A 23,025-nucleotide genomic window follows, 5' to 3' on the forward strand; every position below is an offset into this window, starting at 1 on the left:
GTCTGTGGCTGCGCTCACACTGCAAAGGCGGGTTGCGTAGCTGCAGCCGAGACGGGTTCGTGGAGCCAAAGGCACTTTGCGTCTGGTCCTTTCCAGGAGGAGCGTGGCCGCCCCTGCTCTGAGAGGCGCAGTGCAGGCGCTGTAGGGGTCTCTGTCCTGCCTTTCTGCTGGACCTCACCTCTCCGTTTTGTTTTTTGTTTACTACACTTCGACCAGATTGTGTGCACTGCCCCCTCCCACACTTTTGAACATGCTAAGCTTGTTCACGCCTCAGGACTTTAACTTTTACTTTACCTGCTGTTGGAGACATTCTTCCCTTTGCTTGGCTTCTGCTTCTCCTTTAATAGAGAAGGAGGAGGAGATTCTATTCTGTAATAGACTCTGTGTGCCATGTGACTATTATTGTGTATTTGTTTAATTCTTCCCTTCTCTGCCCTGCTCTTCCTCCCATGAAGGGAAGAACTCTATTTTAGCACCTAGAACAGTACCCAACACATAATGATTCAAAAGTATTTGATTGACTGATAACCCCTGGCACCCCAGCATGGTAAAGGAATGTGATTGTAGTTGAAAGCTAATTGGAGCGATTTATAAAACAGAAGTAAATACCACAGGATTCTTATTATCTGTATCCTTTAGCTTGATAACATATTAAGTCGTAAACTAGGGTTTATAAGAAATTTCGGCAGTGGTTTCCTTTTCTTGCTATTCTGGTATTTCATTTGTGGAAGCAGTCTGATTCGTTCTTTCTGTTTTATTTACTCTGTTAAAATGAGGCCAGTATCTGAAATATGGTTACATTTATAAATTTGACAGTTAGAGAAAAGGATGTTTGTCATACAATGAATCTTTGTCTCTATGTAACAGTTTAAAAGTTTATTTATAAATAGGTTGTTTCAAATGGCATTTTTTTTCCAGAGACTTAGAACCATAGCATTATGGCACAAGACTTATTAAATAGCTCTTTGGTCCCTCTTTTATGATTCTGATTAGAAAACTCATGACCATAGAAGTTAGGAAGTTAGCTTTTCTTCATAACATAGCTGGTATTACAACGTGTGGTTCTTAAAATCCTGATGGGGTTCTCTTCCTACATCACTCTCCTGCCCTGTGTACAGTTAGTTCTTCACCGAAGAGGAAGTTGTATTATGTGACCCGTGTCTGCCTTCTCATAGTGCTTCCTAGCTAACGTGGGGGTATTGTCACCACAGTTGTAGCTCACTATTTGTTGAGGAGATCCCAGTCTCTATACTGTATAAGATCAAGTTACAGTATTCCTAACTCTCAACTTAATTGGACCATTTTTTAACCAGTTCTGCATATACCTGTTTTTCTCCTAGTTTTATTTAACCTGACTGTTTTTTTTCCTTTTGTACTACATGTGCTGCCGAAGCAAGCACTGTTTTTATTTCTAGCCTTTGTTTGACATAACTTATAGAGGGAATAAAATGACATTTCTTATTTTTCTAAATAGAAAAAAAAGCTAAATAGAATTTGTAGGGGGAAGTCTTCAAAGTCATAGTTGAGGTTCCATTATCAGTTTAAATATGCTAACAGATAACACTGTTGCAGCCCTTTACAGTTTTTATCCTCTTACATCCCCCAGTACAAAATGTGTCACATAATTACAGAAATAGTTATCATTTAGCAAAAAGGATACTTTAATTCTTAATCTTCTTCTCTATCCCTGTTTGAATGCTTAGATGCCTAACTTCTTTAGTCTACGATGTAGCCAAAATATAGAGTTAAACCATAAAACCTAACTACCGGTTAATAATAATGGCTAATATGATTGAACACTTACTCTGTTGGAAATTACATTGTGTACTTTTTATGGATTATTTTAGTTTTCACAACACTCCTGAGGTAGGTACTATTATTATTCTCATTTTGCAGGTGAGAAAATTGAGTTTTCTAGGTAGCAAACTGCCCTTGGTTACACAATAACTAAGTCCATTAAGTCCACAAAGGGAATATAGTCAGAGTTGAAATATTTTATTATGTAATTACGTTTCACTTTGACGAACAGTTCATTTGTTTCTGTATTCAAGTTTTGATTTAATTTTCATTTTGAATGTGAAAAGATGTTTGTGATACGAAAGGTGCTAGAAATCTCATCCCTTGTTGTTCCATCTTGTTCCCACCCACTTTCTGTGAGTAATTTATTCACTAGTTTCTGGTTCATCCTTGGTGCTTTTCTTTTTGCAAAAAAAAAAAAAAATGTGCACTTGCACACATATATACTGATTTCTATTTATCAGAATGCAGGTTTTATGTGCTCTTCTGCACCCTTTTTCCATTTCCTGGAAGTTATTTGGAACTCAGACTTGTATCCAGCCTCGTCTGACATCACATTCCACTGGATTCCTTAACCAGAGTTTGTCCTGCCCGTCCAGTTAGGATTCATTCTCTCCTTCCGTTTAGCATGTCTGTGATGGGGTGTTTCTTGGGCTTCCAGGAGTAATATTTCTTTCTACTTCCTGCACCTCATTTTCTTTCTTATTTCTTTTTTTAATTGACTCTGAATGTTAAGATTAGCACACTTAGGAGATATGGTTGGTAAACAGAGACCCAAAGGAAGATCAGCTAAATTTAGAAGAAACTTGAGATTTTCCCTCAGGTCTTGGTCTTCTCAAAAGCAGGTTCCTTTTCCCAAAGGAGGAGTGGATGGGAGTTCCTGTCAGTAAGCAGTTGGTGAGGAAATCCACCGGAGTGCAAATGCTGCTGTTAAGAAAGCTCACAGGAATGTCGGGGTTCGTGGATGCGCCCCACTGCCTTCGACTCTTCTTCAGCTTTCTTTTTATGGGCATCACTGGGGCATGCTGGGAGGGGGTCACTGGGGCATGCTGGGAGGGGGTTGGGATTGGTGCTGTCCTTGGTGGTCCCAGCGGGAGTGTGAAGAGATGCGAGTGGAAGAGGGCCCGTGGGCACTGTAACACTGTGAAGTGCTGGTTTGGAGTCATGTGGGTTCAGTCAGAGATGCCTGCATTGAATAAGAGATAAATTCTTAATGAAACGAAGAGACAGATGTGTAAGAACCTGCTTTCTCTCCTAGTACATGAGGAAAACAGTTTATACTTTATCTTTTCCTGTCTAGTGAGCCCTCTCCGTATGCATCTGTGTTGTCTCCATGACTCTCCACGTCTCTATTTCTCAGTTTTTCTGTTGGCAAAACAGGGTATTTACTTGTCAGAATTCACTTTCACATACCTCGTGAGAGGTAGGCAGTACCGTGTAGAAGGGATGAGAGGTTGGTTTTGGAGTTAGGCGGGCTCAGGTCTCAAATTTCACCTCTGCTCCTTCGTATTTGTGCAGCCTTGGGCGCATTGCATCAGTTTTCGGAGACTCACTTTCTTCACCTGGGGAACATTAAATTATGTTTCTCAAGTGTTTAGGTCCGTGCCGATACACACTGGCTGTTCAGCACATTGTCGCTCTTGTCGGTGGTGCTCCTGCTGCTGCTGCTGCTGCGATCTGAGCCCCGCAGAGGTGCGGCGTCTGCGGCTACGTCAGTCCGAGGGGCAGTCTGTGCCTGGTGCTCTGAGAGGTCACCCCTTCCTGACCCCGGACGTGCCTTTGTTGAACCTTCGTCTATAAATCTTTTTTTGAAATTGGCTTCTGGTTTTTTTGGACAAGGAAACTAAAGTGTTTTTTTTTTTTTTTTTTTAAGGTTGTAAACGTATTAAAATCCTTGTTGGCAAATCTTGATGAGGTCAAAAAGGAAAGAGAGGGTCTCGAGAGTGACCTGAAGTCAGTGAACTTTGACATGACGAGCAAATTTTTGACTGCCCTGGCCCAAGACGGTGTGATAAACGAGGAGGCGCTCTCTGTTACCGAGCTGGATCGGGTCTATGGGGGCCTTAAGACTCAAGTCCAGGAGTCTCTGAAGAAACAAGAAGGGCTTCTTCAGAATATTCAGGTGACGATGATACACTTCAATAAGATACATGTTTTAAAAAACTAAAGAAGGGGCAAGCCTGGTTTAAACCTGTGTTCATTTAGGATTGTCTTTCTTTCAAGTGTTAGTATTAATAGAAATCTGTAATTATTATTGTTTTGACATGCACTGACTTTGTGATATTTTTACTGAAGGAAAGATTTAAAGCATTGCGCTATCCAAAAAGAAATACTAGGTAAATTTCTAGTAATTCCTGCATGTAATCATATGATTTTCATAGTTGGGAAAGTATCAATAAAAACGTTAGGAGCTGTGTTAGTTTCACAAATAAATGCAAATAACGTAAGTCTTTTTTTAAACAAGGTCTCACACCAGGAATTTTCAAAAATGAAACAATCTAACAATGAAGCTAACTTAAGAGAAGAAGTTTTGAAGAATTTGGCCACCGCATATGACAACTTTGTTGAGCTTGTAGCTAATCTGGAGGAGGGTACAAAGGTATGTGGATAAAGGAACAACAGCTAGCCAGTGTAGGTGTGAATATATTGTTCGGGAAGTTAATATTTTTTCCAGTTGGACCAAGTTATTTTTGCCTCAGATTTGTTAGCTTTAATGACTTTGCCTCTGAGAGGTTTGTTATAAGAGCTTAATGGAAGTGGCAACATTTTGTGGGAACTTTGATGAATTGTGTGTTTTCCCAGGTAGGAAAGGAGTTAGGCATTAGGTGTGGCAGGAATTAGCCCAGAGGTATAAAAGCTAATCACACTTTTGGGGGGATGGAAAGTCGACCTGTGTGAAGGAATTATGGGGAAACAGAGCTGATCTTTGTAGGGGAAGGTGGGTATAGGTACGGCTTTTACATTCTGTGCTGAAGGTTTGGGTGATGGTGGACTTGTACATGTTTTAAGTGTTTTATTACTTATTCTTCAATAAAGTTTAGGGAAATGCTTGTGTTTTTTTTTTTTTAATCAATTACTTGGCTTTGGGGGGAACAAGTGATTTTCAGGTTTTTCGGAAATACCACTCCTGCGGTGGTGCAGCTCCGCAGTGAGCGCAGAATGAAGTCGTCCTGCTGTAAACACAGCAGAAACACGTAAAGGCATCTGAGGAGGGGGCGCAAATGCAGCAGAGCCCCTCCAAACAGGGCAGTAAAATACTATTTTAGTGTTGTTCAGGATGCTTTGTTGAAACGGAGAAGCTGAGAAAACTCTCCAGAGAGCCTTTGCAGCCTCCTCTGAAGGCTCCTGCAGCGGTGCCCGCGTCTCTGAAGGGCACGTGCAGACCTAGTGCCCCAGCGAGACAGGCCAGGCGTCTTCACTCAGTGACTGACTTTTAACGCTTGCCATCTAGTGTTTGGTGACAGTGTTCCCCAAATGTGATATTATTAGTTCTCATTTTTTTTAGGAGTCCTAGCTCTTATTTAATATTAAGTAGTATAAGAAGTAGCGTCTCATGCAGACAATATCAGTTGTAACTATGGACAAATGACGTTTAAATTATGTATCTCCTCAAATTAAGAAATTGTTCTGGTTTACTAGTTATATTTGTTCTTTGCTTATAGTTTTACAACGAGCTGACTGAAATCCTGGTCAGGTTCCAGAACAAATGTAGTGACATCGTGTTTGCACGGAAGACAGAAAGAGACGAACTCTTAAAGTAAGCCTGTTTTCTGTGTCAAATGCTACTTAAGTATTTTTCTTAAAAAAAAACAAACAAAACTTCATGGAGACTTTTGGGGTAAACTTGGCAGTGTGAGATAGCAATTTCCTTTTCTCCCTGGGTATTTCATAAAACAACAACTAAGCAGCTACATGATCCAGGCCCAAAAGGATAAAACGGAGCAGAAACTCTAGATGTAAGAAGAACAGTGATGTCCACAATAATAAAGCAGCTCAGGGTGGCAGATCTCAGGAAATGCCGGTGACATAAGCAATTTACCTTGTGGTAGCAAATAGGTTCCTTCCATAAGCTAGAGGTGCAGAACATGGGAAGACAGGGTGAATAGCTCATCAGCGAAATCGCTTTCTGAAGGAGACTGCTGGGAAAGCTGGTCCAGTAACATAGGACTCATTCCATGTTGAGTAATCAGTAGGGGGTTGATAGGAAGAGGCTTTATATTTATTAAGGTGAAAAAACGGAAAATATTTAACAAAATTCAACAGATGAAGGCCATTCACCAGAATAATATTGTCACAGGACAGATGAACATTCTGAGCTGAGATTTCACTGTGACATTTTTTTTTAAAAAGGGTTAGGAAGCAGTGTTTCTAAGGCACACCAAAAACAAACGCCAGAACTCAAGATGTTAAGTAAACAGGAGGGGATAACATGTGGTGTCAGGATTCATGAAGGAAGAAGAGGAACAGAACCATCACAGGTCTAAGGTGAAGTGGGGAGGGGCGTCAGAGGGGACCGCGGGCAGTGAAGAAGACACGGGTCGCCGAGAGTCGCAGTGAGAGAATCAAAGGACAAGGAAACCAAAGTGAAGGTGGGATTTAAAGAGTCAGAGACAGGTCAAGGAAACCTGGCCCTGGCTGGTGTAGCTCAGTGGATTGAGCGCGGGCCTGTGAAGCAAAGGGTCGCCGGTTCGATTCCCAGTTCAGGGCACATGCCTGGGTTGTGGGCCCGGTCCCCAGTAGGGGACACATGGGAGGCAACCACACACTGATGTTTCTCTCCCACTCTTTCTCGTTCCCTTCCCCTCTCTCTAAAAATGAATAAATAAAGTATTTTTTAAAAATTAAAAAAAAATCTGGTACATGCAAGACTGAATTTTCCTCATAACGGAAAAACCAGAACAGCGAATAAAACAAATATTTAATGATAATGCTCAAGAACTTGTTCTTAAAGTAAGTACAAGCTTGTTGAAAGGCTATATCTTATGGTTGGAAAAAGTTAACAAGAACTGCCAGCCAGTACAAAGGTATATGAATCATTAGCCTTAAAATAATGGCAGGATCCTTTATGTAGTCAGACGAAAACATAAGTAGTTCATAAAAAGGTAAAATAGTTTAGGTGGGCAGCACCGGGGAGAGTGGTGTGATTGGTGTGGGGACTACAGGAAAGTGGACATGAGCCAAACTGTCATTCAGGGGTGTGCAAAGCCCTGTGTTCATCGGTGACGATCACGCAGACCTCAGAGTCGGTTGTACTCACGAGCCTTTCTTGAGCTCCAAGCCAGCCGCACGCTGTTCACCATCTGCCCCTGGTTCAACAGCTGTCCACAGAAGAGATGGGAGAAGTCATCATGGAGCTCCCTCACTCCACTCCTAAGAGGGAGCAGGGCCACTTGATTGTAGAGAGTATTTCTGGTTAACCTTTAAAAAGCAAACAATTAGAATGCTTTTTTACTAGGTTCCAGAGCTTTAAAAAAAACCTCCCTGTAAATTAGTCTTATTGTTAAGAAAAGCCAACAAAGATGAAAACAGAACACAGTCTTCAGGACAATTTCATTTATGAATATGGACATAAAAGTCCTAAATAAAATGCCATTTGATATGCAGCAGTAAGTTAAAAAAGAACCATTAGCAAGGGGAAGCGGGGCAGTTATTCCAGTAATGAAATGATTGGATCAGCATTTCTCAATCTAAGGAGAAGAGGAGTCTCTTCATAGATGAAGAAAAAGCACTGAGAAAATAATTATTCTGGTACTAAATAAAATGGGAGTAGGTGGCTGCTTCCTCCATATGAAAAAAATACATGCATGTGTTTGTTGCACGAAACTCAGCATCATGGTTAATGGAGAATCACTGGGAACATTCCCCATACAGCCAGGAAAAGACCACAGATGCCCGCCAGCACTGTTATTTAGTAATGTATCGGCAGTACCAGCAGGCACATTTAGATAAGAGGAAGATGTCATAAACAGGAAAATTGGAAGCGAGGAGGTAAAACCATCACTGCTTACAGATTTTTGTGATTGTGCAACTTGCAAACACAAGAGATTCAGTCCCCCAAACTGCAAATAATGAATTATTACTCAATGTAGTTGATCATAAAAAAGTGTGTAGAAATCAAAAACTTTCATATAAATAGACATATGGAAAATGTAACGGAGGAAAAGACCCTACTTGTAATAACAACAAAATGGTAAAATACATGAGATCTGTAGAATGAAAACTTTTAAGCACTATTCAAGGACATGTAAGACTTGAGCAAGGTGAAAGACATACAATATTCTTGGATAGGATGGATGCCTCAGATTCATAAAGATGTTAGCTCTAAGTACACTTAGGCATTTGACGTTATTTTTATATGATACCTTAGTGCTTTTTTAAAGATTTTTATTATTATTTATCTTTAGAGGGGAAGGGAAGGAGAGAGGGAGAGATATATCAATGCATGGTTGCCTCTTGTCCGTCCCCTGCTGGGAACTGGCCTGCAACCCAGGCATGTGCCCTGACTGGGAATTGAACCATGATCCTTTGGTTTGCAGGCCAGTGCTCAATCCACTGAGCTACACCAGCCAGAGCTTGACATTATTTTGCTTAAAAATAAAAAGGCCTGGCTGGTATGGTTTAGTGGATTTCGTGCTGGCCTATGAACCAAAGGGTTGCTGGTTCGATTCCCAGTCAGGGCACATGCCTGCGTTGGGGGCCAGGTCCCCAGGAGGGAGGGCATGAGAGGCAGGCACATGCTGATGTTTCTCTCTCTCCCTTTCTTTAAAAATAAAAAATAATATTTTTAATTAAAAAAATTAACAGGTTATCATTTGAAACTAGACAAGTGGATTCTAAAGCTTAAGTAGAAAAACAAAGGTTAGCCGGGAAAATTGAATAAAAGAATAATAAGGGGAAACTAATTCTACCAGATATTAAAATATGTAATATTGTCTCATAAAACACAGTTGGTACATGTGTAGACAGCCCCAAAACAATAGAAAATAGAAATCGATTCAAATGCGTATGCGAATTCAGTGTAAAAATGCTCTTAAACAATCGGATTAAGGTAGAGACAACTGCCTAGCCATTTAGAAAACTTTTATTTTTATACATGAACATACTTCAAGTTGATCAGACTTGAATGTGTAAAATGAAATGTAAAGTCTAAAAGAGAATATGGAGGCATTCCTTAATAAAGCTGAAATGGGAAGTCTTTTGTCAACTCTGACTTAAAATGCAGAAGCCATTAAAAAAAGGGATAAGTTAATCATAGCATGGTAGGCAGAGTCAAAATGTAACAAATTGGGGCCCTGGCCGTTGTGGCTCAGCGGTTGGAACGTCGTCCTGTAGCTGAAAGTTTACGGGTTTGATTCCCGGTCAGGGCACATGCCTAGGTTTCGGGGTCATCCTTGGTCCGGGAGTGGGCGCGTAGGACCCTGGGTGTCAGGGTCATCTTTGGTCCGGGAGTGGGCGCGTAGGACCCTGGTTCCGGCCCGGAGCCTGGTCTGGGTGTGTGAGGAGGCAGCCAGTCGATGCTTCTCTCGCACCGATGGTCTCTTTCTCCCTTCCTTTTCCCCTTCTCTTTCTCTCTAAAAAAGCAAATGAAAATGACGTGAGGTGAGGATTTAAAAAAATGTAACAAACTGGGAAAAACATTTGAAATTTATTATCAGTGAGACTGATGTAAGTTGTCAAGTGGTTGGAAGGTGAATGAATGGCGGGGAAATAGGCCCACAGACGTCATAAAAATCCGAGTTTACTTTGTTAAAGCCACTGTTGACAGGGCCTACATTCTTTAAAACATTTTCGTTGAATGTAAAATAAGAGCATAAGAAAAGTATGCATAGATAAATACATCTTGTTGAATTCTCTCAAACCGAATACATCCATGCGAGGAGCACTTTCAGGCGCCCCAGAAGCACAGCTCATGAGTCCCCTGGTCAGCACCTGCTTCCCCCGTGGCAGCCACTGTCTTGGCTGTGGAGGAAAACACTGGTTTCTCCTGTTTTTCCCTGTAGAATGGAGTCATGTGTGCTTTTTTATGACGGCTTTCAGAAGTCGACATTCTTTTTGTGAGATTCATCTGTGCGATGTTTCTTTGTATATTTCATTGTGTGAATATACTACACGTTTGTTTATCTGCAGTGTTACTATTTGAGTACTTTGTAGTTTGGGGCTATTGTACTGTGAATAGTGTGGGCCTGAGTGTTCTAAGACACAGCTGTCCAGTATTACTGGCCACAATAACAGAATAGAAAGGAATCAGATGTCTGGGGTTAGTAAAATGAAGCTGCACATGTATGTAGGGTGGAATGCTGTGCAGTCCCGTAACAGCATTTGGTTTCTGTAGTCACATTAGAAAAGCTAAGAGAAGCAGGAGAAATAAAGTTCAGTAATATTTAACCCAGTATATCCACAGTAGTATCATTTCAGAATGTAGTCAGTGCAAAAATGATGAAGGAGGTATTTTACTCCTTCCCTTCCCTGTACTAAATCTTAGATATCTGGTGTATAATTTTCACTTACAGCACTCCTGTTTTGTTAAGTGAGACTTTTGGGATGGGTTTCAATTTATTGTTAGAGGAGATTTTCCTGGTTTTTAATACTGTATTTTAATGGTCTTTCCAACAATATGTCTTTTAAGAACTCTTTAGTAGTAGATACTGAAGTGTTTTTTACCATGAAATATTGCAGTGCCACATTTAAAAAAATAGCTTTAGATAGTGTTTAGAAGTTTACAAAACGGTTTGAGTAGGTTAGCTTTTTCACCTGTTTTGGTTTCTACAAACACAGATACAGTGACAGTGAGCAGTTGTATTTTCTGGTCACTTTGAGACAGGTCCCTGTGTTAGGAGTTCCGTTTCTCCTCCAGGGGGGTGACCTCTTAGGAGTGGGTTGTCTTTCAGGGCCCTTGCCCGGGTTGACATGTTCTTCACTCTGTAGCCATGACTGTGGTCTCTGGAAATGTTTACCTTTTTCCTACACTTCAGAAGTACTAAGAACTAACTCCATTTTATTAAATAGTAGAGAGAAAGAAGATTTAAGCTAGTTCTAGTTAAGATCAGAAATGTAGGGTATTTTAAAATACAATCATTATTTTCAGTGTTTCATGTATGAGGGGGAAAAAACACCTGGTATTTTATGGGTTTTCTTATGTTGTGTTAATTTTGAACACTTTTGTCTTTAATAAGGGACTTGCAGCAGAGCATTGCCAGAGAACCTAGTGCTCCTTCAATTCCTACACCTGCGTATCAGTCCTCTCCGGCCGGGGGACATGCCCCCACGCCCCCGACTCCAGCACCAAGGACCATGGCGGTCAGTAAGCACACAATTTGAAAGTGGAAGTTTCGCCCTAGTGACAGCTCGCTGGCTGCTATAAAGGGTGAAACAGAATTTCCATTGGGGAAATCTGGTGTCACCATTTTCAGCAGGTGACCAGCTCAGTGTTTTGCAAAATGAAGAATTCTTGCCAGAAGAAAATCTTTACCTTGAATCTAACCAGGTCTTTAGAATCAACTTTCATTTGTAGCAAATACAGGGCTGAAACAAGAAGTTACATTGTGCCTTTAGGAAACAGTTGTCAAATCTAGAATTGGGACATTTTGTGGGGCACCTGGCTTGGCTTTTTTCCTGAAAGTGAATGTCATAGAAAGAGGAAAATTAGGTGGAGGGAATGTTGTAGATTACAAAAAAAGAAAGAGTCATAATAATCAGGAGCTGTACATGAAGCTTGATTGGATCTTGGTTCATCAAAACACCTTAAGAGTTTTCTTTTGTTTTGTTTTGATAGGGAAACCTGAATGGAGTAGATACTTGAGGATATTCAGGAATATGTGTTAATTTTTGTAGGGTGAAGTGGAATTGTGATTAGGAGAATATTAGAACTTACATGTTTATTATACTGTTCTTTTCAGTTTCCTGGTATTTGAAAATTTTCATAACATGTTGGGACCAGGACGAGATTACAGGAATAAACTGCTCCTTCCACCTCAAACGTCAAACCTTTGGTGGGAGCTGTAATGAACAGTAAATGATTAAATATGAGGGATGAGGAAAAGGGCAGTGGGTATGGAGAATCCACAACTGGAGAATTATTCCTCAAATATGGTGCATTTCTAGAGTAATAAGCCAACATTTAAGAATAGGAATTAGAAGTATATCTGGTTGGATTCTAGAGTTTCTCATATGCCCTCATTTATTTTACTTGATAGCAGTTTGAGAGAAACATGACACATTTTGCAGTCAGTGCTGATTTCTTCTTACAGACGACCAAGCCCCAGCCCCCAGCCCGGCCTCCACCTCCTGTGCTTCCAGCCAGTCGAGCTGCCTCTGCGACGGCCTCGGCCCCGGCGGGGACCGGAACTGCTGCGCCGGCTCCACCGCCGACTCCTGGTTCAGCCCCGCTCCCGCAGGCCCAGGGGCCCCCCTACCCCACCTATCCAGGCTATCCCGGGTGAGGCTGAAACTTCGTGTGTACCACAGTCGGCTCCGCTTCTAGCTCTGGCCGACCGTTTACAAACAGGGCTGGGGCTCCTCCGCACGGGTGTGTCGTGGGAGAATAAGCTGCACTGTCAGCTCGTACACAAGTAGAAACGATGCTGCAGTCATTTGAGCAGTTGGAGAGCCTTTTCCTAAGCATTATATGTTTTTAGTTTTTTCATACTGGGTTTATATTACATAAATCTGGGATTCACATGTATTTTTTTGATCTTGTTTATTTAGATGGTAAACAAGGTGTCTTTTTTGAGCTTAGCATAAGCAAGAGTGATACGGTCTTACTCACCAACCTGTACTTTGAAATCTTGGCATTTTGATAAACTGTTGAGCAGAAATTTATGCAGTTATGGAATGTACTTTTTTAAAGATCAAAACTTTGTGATAATTTGTTAATCTTAAAAATCAAGGCATTTGACTGTGTTTTAGGTGTGTTTCGAACTTTACTAAGTCCATTGTGTCTTCTCATTATTAGGACTTTTTAATCAGTAAATTTATGTGCATTGCAGTGAACTTGTTATTCTTTTATGCCAGTTAATACCAGGATTAGGAACACTTTTCTCTAACAGGTACCTTGAACAAGCTATTTTTTTCCCCATGGTTCTCTGATAGACTGAGAAATGGAGTCTAATGCTTTCTTGAAAAAACTGGGTTTTAGAGTAACTGTGACATGTTTCATCGTTTTCGTGCGTGATTTACCGATCCAGCTCTTCTGTCTCCTTCTTCCCGTCAGGTATTGCCAAATGCCCATGCCCATGGGCTATAACCCTTACGCGTACGGCCAGTTCAACATGCCATACCCACCACTGTATCATCAGAGCCCTGGACAGGCTCCGTACCCCGGACCCCCGCAGCCTTCATACCCCTTCCCTCAGCCCCCACAGCAGTCCTACTACCCGCAGCAGTAATCTGTCAGCCCAGACGCTCAGCTGGCTCAGTGAGAAGGGAAGGAAATGCCAGTCCTGCAATAAGTGTACTAAACTCCGCGCTCCGGGTAATAAAACGCACTCTGCTGTACTGAACGCAGTGTACGGTGTTGGTCTGCGGCCAGACACTGGAAGCCGTTCAGTGTCCCACACCACACTCGACTGCACACGGGAGGCTCGCTGCCGGTGCAGTGTGAACACCATTAGGCATAATGGGGCTTGAGATAAGTTATATTCCAGTTCACAAAAGTTGGAAATGAGAAATTAAACCCACAGATGAACCTTTGAAATGATTATACCTACGTCTACATGAGATGTGATCGGGATGTCAGATACTTAGGGTGGTTTAAGTACTGATATTCAAGTAAACCAAGTTTTCTTTCTTTTTTGGTTTATTGATTTGGTTTAATTTCCATTATGCTATTTTGCATAATCAAAGCATTGTAATCTTATAATTTAAAAATAAATTACTTAAGAACAGTTGTTATTGTTATGTTTTGTCATTGATTCTCATTACTGTCTTAATTTCTTTCTGGTATTAGTTTCATTTTATATGTACGTGAGTTAAACAGGTACTGTGTTTAAGTGCATGATTAGTGCAGGTTAACAGTCAGGTTCAAGTACATTTTATAGGAAAACCAAAAGAATAGTATCATAATTTATCTTTCATATGCTGATTAGTAAGTTAATTTTAAAAAGTTCTATGATGTGGAAGGAACACAATTGGTACCAAAGATGCTTCAAAAAATATACAAATAATCATGTATATTTAATGTTTTATTAGTTTCTCCAAGAAATTGGTACCGTTCTGGTAATTAATTTTTTTAATAACCTGGTTAAAACACATTTTTGACAGTACTGTCTAGTATAATGGGATTGTTTAAAGAAAATTTACTGTACCCTTCTCTTTTTTTCCACCTTACTGTCTTAACTTAGTAACATTTAATGTGCAATGTACATGAATAGATTTAATAAGCCCTTTTATTTTTATGCTCCTACAGATTGGACTGTTTTCTGTATCAGGGAGCACAGAGAGCAGTTGTTGGGGGCACGTGCCAGTTGTGGAGTAGGCTGCGTGTTTAGTACTAGTCTCTGCTGTCAGGGTAGCGATCACTGTGCAGACCTCGGTAAAATCAGACGTGCTTCGCGGAATGAGGAAATGAGGAAGGAGCGAGTCGTTCGATGTCACAGTGGGGTCTGTTCTGTGTGGGGTGCGCTTCTGAACACACTGGGCATGTGAGCGGTTTTCTGGTGAATCCGTTTGTGTTTCTGTTTTAAGTTTTAACGCTGACTTTTTCTTGCATTGTTTCATTTAAATGATACTGTCACTTGGTCCACAGTTGTTTTCACTGACAGTTTGGGTTTATATTTCAAATGTTGGACTGAAGGTATGATTGTAAAAAGAAGTGGATTTGTTTTAAAATACGTGTGTATTTTTTAAAAATCGTACTTTGTTGTATGTAGAAAACATGAAGGCGTGTTACTGCAATATGAATGACCTTTACATGGAATATTGCAACTGGTTAAAAGTCCAATAGTTAAAACCTTGGCAAAAAATAGTTTTTTACCTATCAAAGCTAAGTTTTATTAATGTGGAATCATCAAAAGTATGACAAAGGCTTGTTTGACTCTTGTGTAAATGCCATTTAAGTTCTGCATTCTTATTACTCAAGCTATCATATACCAACCTAAGATACTCAGTGATAGGGGTATTCCAAACTGCTAGTTTATAACTCCTACTAATGCAGAAAAAACAAAGACAAAATTGGCCTGAATATTCTCTTGGGGAAAGATCCACTAGAGAGGAGGGTAAGTGCATTGAGGGCCAAAGGAGAAGTTACAAGGCATTTAGCCCATTTCCTGTGCTGAGCTAGGCCTGCTCCCTGAGAGCCACTGAAGTTCTAGGAAGCGCGGCTCCCTGGCCTCCGCAGGCAGCCTCTTCCCGCACTCTCCCTCCCTCCCATCTGTCCAGTCTGTCCTCAGTGCCACACCCATTCCCTCTTACCCGTTTGTTCCCCCTTTAGGTAACTGAGGATGCTTTCGGGCAGCCATCCATCCGTGTCTAGGGGCAGATGGCCGAGTTCCTGCAGGCCTAATTCCACTGTGATGGCTCATGGGGAGAAGTTGCACTTACGTCTGTTCTGCATTCTAGCAAACAATGAAGCCTTCACTGGGATTATTTTTATCAAGCTTTTTTTATCCTTTGCTTAACATTCAGTATTTTACAAAACACCCTACAAAGTTGTTCTTTCTGGATAATGCGGTGGTTTTAGAGGTAGGAGAGTGTCACTTGGTTCAGGTGTGCTGTACCTATGTTTATAATTAGGTTTTTTTGATTATCATCCTATCCTAGAGAAAGGAAACCATTCCCAGACCATTTACGTTAGAGTTTGGAATACTGTTTTAAAATGGATTTTACTTTAAGTAATGAAGCTCTGCATGAAGAGCTACTCAGAAGTCGGGTGAACACTAACTTCTCTTCTTTTTCCTAGTTGGAGACAGATGGTCTGACTTCTCAGTCTGGTGTAAAGTATTGGGCTACTCCTCCGCCCTTTGGTCTTTATTCTCAGTTAAGAAAAACACTTATCTGTCACTGCAAAGCATTCAGTCTTTGCGAGATATCCGTGTACCCATACCCTCCCTTTGCAATTTGTAATCTCTTTCTCCCCAAATCTAAATAGTTACAGAACAAAGAACACGATTTCCCAGCCTTCCGTCCTTGACATTCTACCCCAGTCAGCAGCTTTTCTAGTCCAACACAGATTTTTTAAAAAGTCTTCCATTAGAGCTTTACTGTTTGCAGAAGCGCTTTGTAAAATGCAACCTGTGAAGTAGGTTTTAGTTTGCTAATGGTTTTTTAAAAAGATCAGTGTATCTTGAAGAATCTTGCTGTTAAACCTAGTTGCATCTCTCTTTTTTGTTGTTGTTGTTGAACACTTTAAACTCTCAGTTGATTCACAGAACAGGATACAAAGTGGGGCCAGAAGACAACAGCACTGTAGTGTTGTAATTAGCTTAAAAGTAGACTTTAGAACTAAATGATGACTATAAGATTTACATGGAGAGAAAAGAAGGAAAAATTCTATTTTTAAAGAAAAAGAGAATATTCAGGCTTTATTTCTGGTATGAAGTTTATATTTTTAAAAAAATCCTATATTATCTATCACACCAGAGATTTTAGATTTTTTTCTGGGTTAAAAACATTGCTGGTAGTTGGATTATATTTTTACTGTATTCATTTCTCTTAGGGGGAAAATTGTAAAGACATTAAAAGGTTCCAGATGAATGTATCCTGGAAATAAAAGTTGAAAGATTCTTACTTCCTTGGAGTATGAATTCTTATTTAAAGTGCTTGTCCTTCAGCTTTATTGCTTCTGTAATTTCTTCGACAAACTGGGTTGGGACATAAGAAATGCCCATTGGGACTGAATGCGTGAGACTGTAAGAGGAAGACCATGTGTTAGTGTTGTCAATTACGTGATTTGTCGTGGATGGATCATATTTTCACTGCTTGTGATTTGCCCCAGTTCTCTCAGATGGGTAATGTCTTCAAGTGTCATTTTTCGGGTTAATTTTGGAAGTGTTTGGCAAGATTATGTTACTCGGTTGTTCAGCGGAGGAGGGTGGTAAAATGTGTTCATCTTTGAAAACATTTCTATTTTCTAACGAGTTCTCCCATGTGTTAAGGTCAGATGCAACTGTTTTATTATGAAGCTGAGAATACACAATTTATCCGAGAATGTGTGGATTTTTGTATGCCTTTCAGGTTTGTTCAAGGTGAAGAAGCTAGCGCCAGGAATGAACCTGTCTGAATCCCTATTATGTATGTGTTAAGTACACAGTAATTGGTCATAGTCAAATCTCTTTTGTCTTCACCTCCCTGGCATCCGGGTTGGAGAGTCCAGAGTTCACACCAAGGGATTGGGAAGCTCTGTGTGTCAGGTGGGAGGGCAGGGGGTGGGGGGACCCAAGGGACCCTTTCTGGAACGCCGGTGGTGCTCCAGCCCCAGGAAGGTGACAGAGGCTCAGCATGCTTGGACTGCTTTAGCATTTCCTGTCACAGGGCGGGACTGGCTTAGGACTATCTGGGAGCAGCCTTGAACTTGCCTCAAGCCTGTGCACTAGGGTCTCTGCCCACTGACCAGGCTTGCCTTTGTGGGTACCCTGGGCACATGCCCAAGTAGTGTGCAAGGGACCCTGCTGCCGTTCTCTGGGTCCCAGTGGCCTGCCTTTTGCTTAAAAGTTGCTTAAGTCCCTTTGGGCTAGTGACCCTCAGGTGGTACAGGTGTATGGGGCTCTCACAGTTGCCTTTATACATTGCCCTGTACTTTCAGTTGAGACGTCACACATTTTCATTTTTACTCCAAACAGAAGAATCAGCCCGCCGAGAAGTCAAGCAGCTTGTCCAAGGTCACACGGCTGCTGAGGAGCTGAGCTGGGGCCCAGGTCTCTTGCACTGTCACCTCTGATTTGAACAACTGTAAAGACAAACATGCTTTTCGCCTGTGTGCTGCTGCTGCTAAAGACGTCAAACATATTACTGGGTTCTCGTCACGTGCTGGGTCTTCTTGTAAGCATTTAAAACCCACGAACTCCTTTTAGCAGAGCAGCCACTGGTGAGGGGGCCGCTGACTTCATTTTGCTTCACAGGAGAGGAGCAGGCCAGGCACGGAGTTGGTGCGGGCCTGGGGCCGGCCCGGGGCCGGCCTCCGGTGGGGCTGGGGCCTCACGGAGTCAGTCGGGAAGTTAAAGGCTTTCTAAAGTGTCCCTGGTTTTGTAATATTTGTTTTATGGGGTGATTGCTCTCATTCCACACATCCATCGTTCATTTAGCCAGTGCCCCCCCCCCCCCCCCCCCCCGCCACACAGTGTTAAATGTGGAGGGACTACTTAACTATTCTAGATACAGCTGCCCTTAAGGAATTTATTTTTCAGGAGGAGAATAAATTCCTAGGAGCAAACCCTCAGTTTTGTTAGGTAGGACAGGCAGTAAGCTAAGGCAGGGAGGAAGGGAGACCTGTCTCACCCGTTGACTCAGCAGCCCTGAGCCTGGTGGGATAAGATTACTGGGAATTCTGAACAAAGACGGTGCAGGAGGAGGGGGGTCCTTGAAACTGTGTCCTGGGAAAGGGAGCCTCTGTAGCAATTTCACTAAAACAAAGAATCTTCACCAGCTGAAAAAGTCAACCTTTGCAACTGTACATTGATTCTCAAGGTTTAGAAGGGGGGAAGGAAGGGGACCTAGAAGCCGACTGAAGTATTTAACCCAATAGTTGGTGCATTCAGATTACTGGGTGCCCGCTTGTTGCCTCATCTCAAGTGTGTAGAACAAACTTAAGGACTTTATTTCCTCTGTATGTGGGGCATTCAGACTCGCTGGGAGTCTCCTTGCAGCTGTGTGCTCATGAGTGTTTCATAAATAAATTTGCTTTCTCATTTCTGTATGTGTTGTCTTGCTTGAATTTGTCTCTTGGGACTGAGGCAAAAACTGAGGAACCAGCTTGGATTGGGGGGTGGTGTCCAACTTGGGTCTCTCTCCAGTAACAGTTTGAAGGTGGATATTACATTAAGATGTGAACTTGTGGGAGGGAGTTCTCCATGTCTTTCTCCCTGTTTTCATCTCCATCCAGGTTAGCTAGACCCTTTGTATGTTCTTGCCCTGGGGGGTGGTTGCTGGGTGGGGGAGCAGAAGCTAGAGTCTCTGGGGCCAGGGTTTGAAGGAAGTGACAAATCTCAGAGGGTACAGGGATCACAGCATTTCCAGAGGGGGTCACAGTCTCACCCAGGTTGGGCTGCCAGAGCTGAAGGGACCATGAAGGCTGGGTGGCATGAAATGTTGAGTCTGAATTTTTTATTACCCGTGTGGGATGGGCTTTATAAAGAGTCAGAAGTGAGGGACCTCCCTAAAGGGAGGGATGGACATTTCCTGGGTGGCGGTCGGTCAGATCCGGTTCCCAGCCACCCCCTGCACGCGGCCCTCTCTGGGATAGCAAAGGAGATCCCCGCCTGCGCCTCGGCAGCTGTGGTCTGAGGGCAGCACTGCGTTCACACTCTCCCACTCTGCGCATTGTCTTTCCTGTGCCTGCCTTGGTGCTGCGGCGTCTGCCTTCACGCAGAGGGAAGGAACCCCTTGCTGGTGCTCAGCCCACACTGTGGGGGAGGGAGGATTGTGAGGTTGCATAAACTACTCCCAAGGTGGAGTATCGGAGGAGGTCAGCTGACCTTTTACTCCGGGATGGGTATTGCAGGCGCCCCCTCCCTGTCCTTGGAGTATATAGTTCAGTCCACCGCTCTAACATGAAAAACCGGTTTCGAGGATAGCACCTGGAGGGAGTAGGTGCTGGTGGGAACATCTAGACCGAACACCTGACAACCATGTTAAGGTTTCTCTAGAAACTTTGCAGATTCCGGCGGGCAGTGCAGAGACCCACTCCTGCCCTGTGTCCAGGACACTACATCCCCTGGCTTGTTAAACCGCCACCTGCCCACCTGAAGTGGCCTCTTCATTCGGGCGTTAGCAGTGGCCTGGACCTGCGCCCCAGTCCTGGCCTCATCCGGGGCCCCTGTGTGATTCTGAGCAAGCTGCCCCTCCCGTGAGCCTCCCTCGCATGCTGGTTGAAGCAGGTGATTATCACCCTTCCGCAGGATGGAGGAATGCCCTAAGGACTGGCCCCTGGTCAGAGCTCCAACACCGTTGGCTGTTTCAGTGGCTACTGGCACGGCCAGGTGTGCCCTGCGCTGTGGGGAATTGATGGGATGGTGGGCCCTTCTGTGTCTTCAGGCTCAACTGGACCATCCGTTGCTGAAAGTTTGCCTGTTTTTGGCGTGTTTGGCCAGGATGGGACAGAAGCGAGTGTTCCTGATTTTTAGACCAGCATTATTTCAGTTACATTCAATGTGTTTAATTTAACTCACATTCCTCAGTTCTCACACACCCTGGAGATAACAGTAACATTTCTGCCCTTGTCCCCTGCACCCCCTCACCCCGCAATGAAATACTACAAAACCAGTGACCTTCTTGTCTTAGGTGGAGAAACCAATCAATGAATAGATTAAGCTAGATGAGAATACCTGAGCGCCATCAACAGCAGGGTGTGTGGATGGAGCTCAGGAGATTCAGGCTCCAGAATGGGAAAAGACTGTTTACCAGCCTCTAACTAAAATGTAGGATTTCCTTTCATCACAACAGGCAACAAAAGGTCAAATACTGATCTTTGCAGTATTACCAGAACCTATGACCTTGCCACTTCTAGAATTCCTGGTTATTTGCATATCTCATTACAGTTGCCACTAATTTCTCCAAATGCCACTCATACTCTTCACCACTGCATGGATGGTTAATTAGACCTGGCCACTGGGTCCTGTTATCCACTGTGTTAAAGAAGCACCTATTAAAAAAAAAAAAAAGAAGCACCTATGTTTGGATGGCCCCTGTTTGTTTAAAATTGAATACATAAGTCTAAGGTAATTGGGTTTCTTTACAAAATACACAGGTTTTACCTGATTGCCCATATGGTTCACGGCACAAAAAGTTTTATTAACCCTTCGGACATTAGAAAACTTTCTGGGTAAGAGCGGCGATTCCCAGTTTCACCACAAGAGGGAACTATTTCCCAATGAATGTTTAAAAAAAGATCACAGCAGGGATTTTTCTCATTCCCTCTTAACTCTTGTTCTAAAATTGGTTCAACTTTTCTTCTTTACAGTTAGCAATGTAATTGGGGTCCTGTGAGGAAGCTCTGTAGCTGATTCCCTGCCAAGAGCTGAAGCAGCCTTGCGTTGTGAATCCAGGAAGCCGTGAAACACAACAGTGAGTCTCCCAGGCACTGGATGAGAACTCTTAGTGCCCACAGCGCGTTTGCTGTTTACCACCGCCCACCCCCCTCCCACCCCCGCCAAACAAAAATACACCTTGTAAAGCAGAGAGCAGACTTGATTTGTTATTCAGATAGGAACAGACCCCTTATTAGGGTAGAAACAGCTGAAGGTCTTCCATTAATTAAAGGCTGTTAGAAGAAGGTGTGCCTGTGAGTGGGAGGGGGCAGGGGCCAGAGGCTGATGGCGGAGGAGGGAGGGAGAGCAGAACTTTATTGGCAGAGAAAGGCAGTGATCCAATGGTAAAAACCTGAGGGCCTAGCCAGGCCTTCCACTCGGTGATGCGGTGGTTGCCCCCAGGGCCGATTTTAATGGGAACAATTTCACATGTTCCTTGTCCTTTGGCCACATCAGCACGTAGGTCACTGTATATATTTAAGGGCTGCGGATAGAGGTCTTAGAGTGTCTAATTGCGAAGGGCAGCAACCATTTCTTCGAGTCAGCATCAAACCCAGGCACGGCCCGGCAGCCCTCCCTGGCCCTGAAGTAGGTCAGGCTGCAGGGAGTGCGGAGGGTGCTTGGCACACGTTTGGGTAAATGTGACTCCTTTGCAGAGGGCCTTTCCAGGCATGTCCACTGCCTGGCCATCAGCCAGTCGTTGATCCTCTCTGAGCCTCCGTTTCCTCATCTGTAAAATAGGAATCACATTCCCTACCTCGTGAGATTATGGTGAGGATTCAGAACGCTAAGTGCGTGCACCGCACCACTCCTGGCTGTGATTACTGAGGGTCGCAGCCTTGTTCCTGGAGCCTCCCATTCGTGTCGTGGCGCTGGGGCCCCAATACCCGGGTGAATATGACGCATGCTCTGCATTAATGTGCCCGAGAAAGTGGTCAAGCTGCACGGGCTCCGAATGGCCTGGGCCAAGTCCCAGGTCTGACACTAATGGCCATGAGACTTGATGCTAATTACTTAGTCTCTCTGTGCTTCCGCTGCCCCATAGTTAAAACAGGTGCAGCAGTGGTACTTTCTGCATGAGGTTGTTAGGAGTTAATACTTGAAAGGCATTAGGAGTAGTCCCTGGCCCACAGCAAGCACTCACATTATGAGCTTTTATTATTGTTGTTATTACCCTAGGCAACTTGCTAACTGTTCTCCGATGACAGATTTAAATCTACCAGACAGTCTAGACCACTGGTCTGGTGTCCCCGGAACCTGTTTCCTCAACATGCTAGTGTGGGAACGGCATGGGTGTGGACAGGAGGGGGCGATGTGGGGTTGGGGAACACCACTGAGAGGACGTGACTCTGGCGAGTCCTCCAGGAGCTGGACCCCGGCACCTGGAGGCTCCTCACCCCCTCCTTTGTGCTTGGAATGTACGTTCTGCGCCCCACCCCCACCCCCCACCCCCGTCCCCACAGTGGGAGCCAGTTGCAAGGACGCAGCCTAGAGAGGGTGCTGTGTTGCTGAGACCTCTGCAGGGAATACAGGGCTGAGCCCAGGTAAGGCCTCTATAGAAACTGTTAAGATTCTGGGAGGCATGTGGATGCCTCCTTGTCTTAGACTGCCCAAGATAAACCTCTTAAGTAAGTCCCTTGCTTGTGAAATACGCCACCTACCAATCTGGAGTGTCTGGACTCTTTGGTCTCTTCTTCCCTCCTGTGTAGGGGGCCAGTTTTTGAACCAACATGTGTCAGTGGGGGTGGTGGAACTGTGGTGGGGGTGATGGTTGGGGGGATGATGGATGGTGCTGGTGGGCTGATGGCAGGTAGTTGCTGGCAGTCTAGGTGGGGGAGTGATGAGGGGTCCTTGGCGATGACGATGTACCCCGGGGGCAGAGGCACTGGTGGGGTAGGAAGACCGACCCCTCTCCCTGGCTCCTTGGAGGCCATCCTGGCTGTGACTAACCTCGGGAACCAGGTGGGTGTGTCCCTGATGCAGTGTGGGGTCAGAAGTAGAGCTCTGAAGGCCCCTTCTGCCGGATTCAGTCCTGCAATTCGAGCTGCAAGGT

The 23,025-nt window shown here is 43.5% G+C and overlaps 1 protein-coding gene across 2 annotated transcripts in view; it reads left to right on the forward strand.

Annotated features, from left to right (window-relative positions):
* The window catches only part of PDCD6IP (programmed cell death 6 interacting protein), a 59,053-nt gene extending 42,531 nt beyond the window's left edge, over positions 1-16,522 (forward strand). For both annotated transcript variants that reach the window (XM_037148176.2, XM_037148177.2), the window contains exons 13-18: positions 3,671-3,919; positions 4,262-4,396; positions 5,460-5,554; positions 10,971-11,094; positions 12,045-12,232; positions 13,007-16,522. In XM_037148176.2, coding sequence (XP_037004071.2) covers positions 3,671-3,919; positions 4,262-4,396; positions 5,460-5,554; positions 10,971-11,094; positions 12,045-12,232; positions 13,007-13,181 — 966 coding nt within the window. In that variant the 3' untranslated portion in view covers positions 13,182-16,522. The remainder of the gene's footprint in view (positions 1-3,670; positions 3,920-4,261; positions 4,397-5,459; positions 5,555-10,970; positions 11,095-12,044; positions 12,233-13,006) is intronic.
* The last annotated feature ends 6,503 nt before the right edge of the window (positions 16,523-23,025 follow it).

This window comes from Artibeus jamaicensis, unplaced genomic scaffold (assembly GCF_021234435.1).
Source record: "Artibeus jamaicensis isolate MK-2021 breed Jamaican fruit bat unplaced genomic scaffold, CSHL_Jam_final contig_519, whole genome shotgun sequence".
NCBI classification, from domain to species: domain Eukaryota; kingdom Metazoa; phylum Chordata; class Mammalia; order Chiroptera; family Phyllostomidae; genus Artibeus; species Artibeus jamaicensis.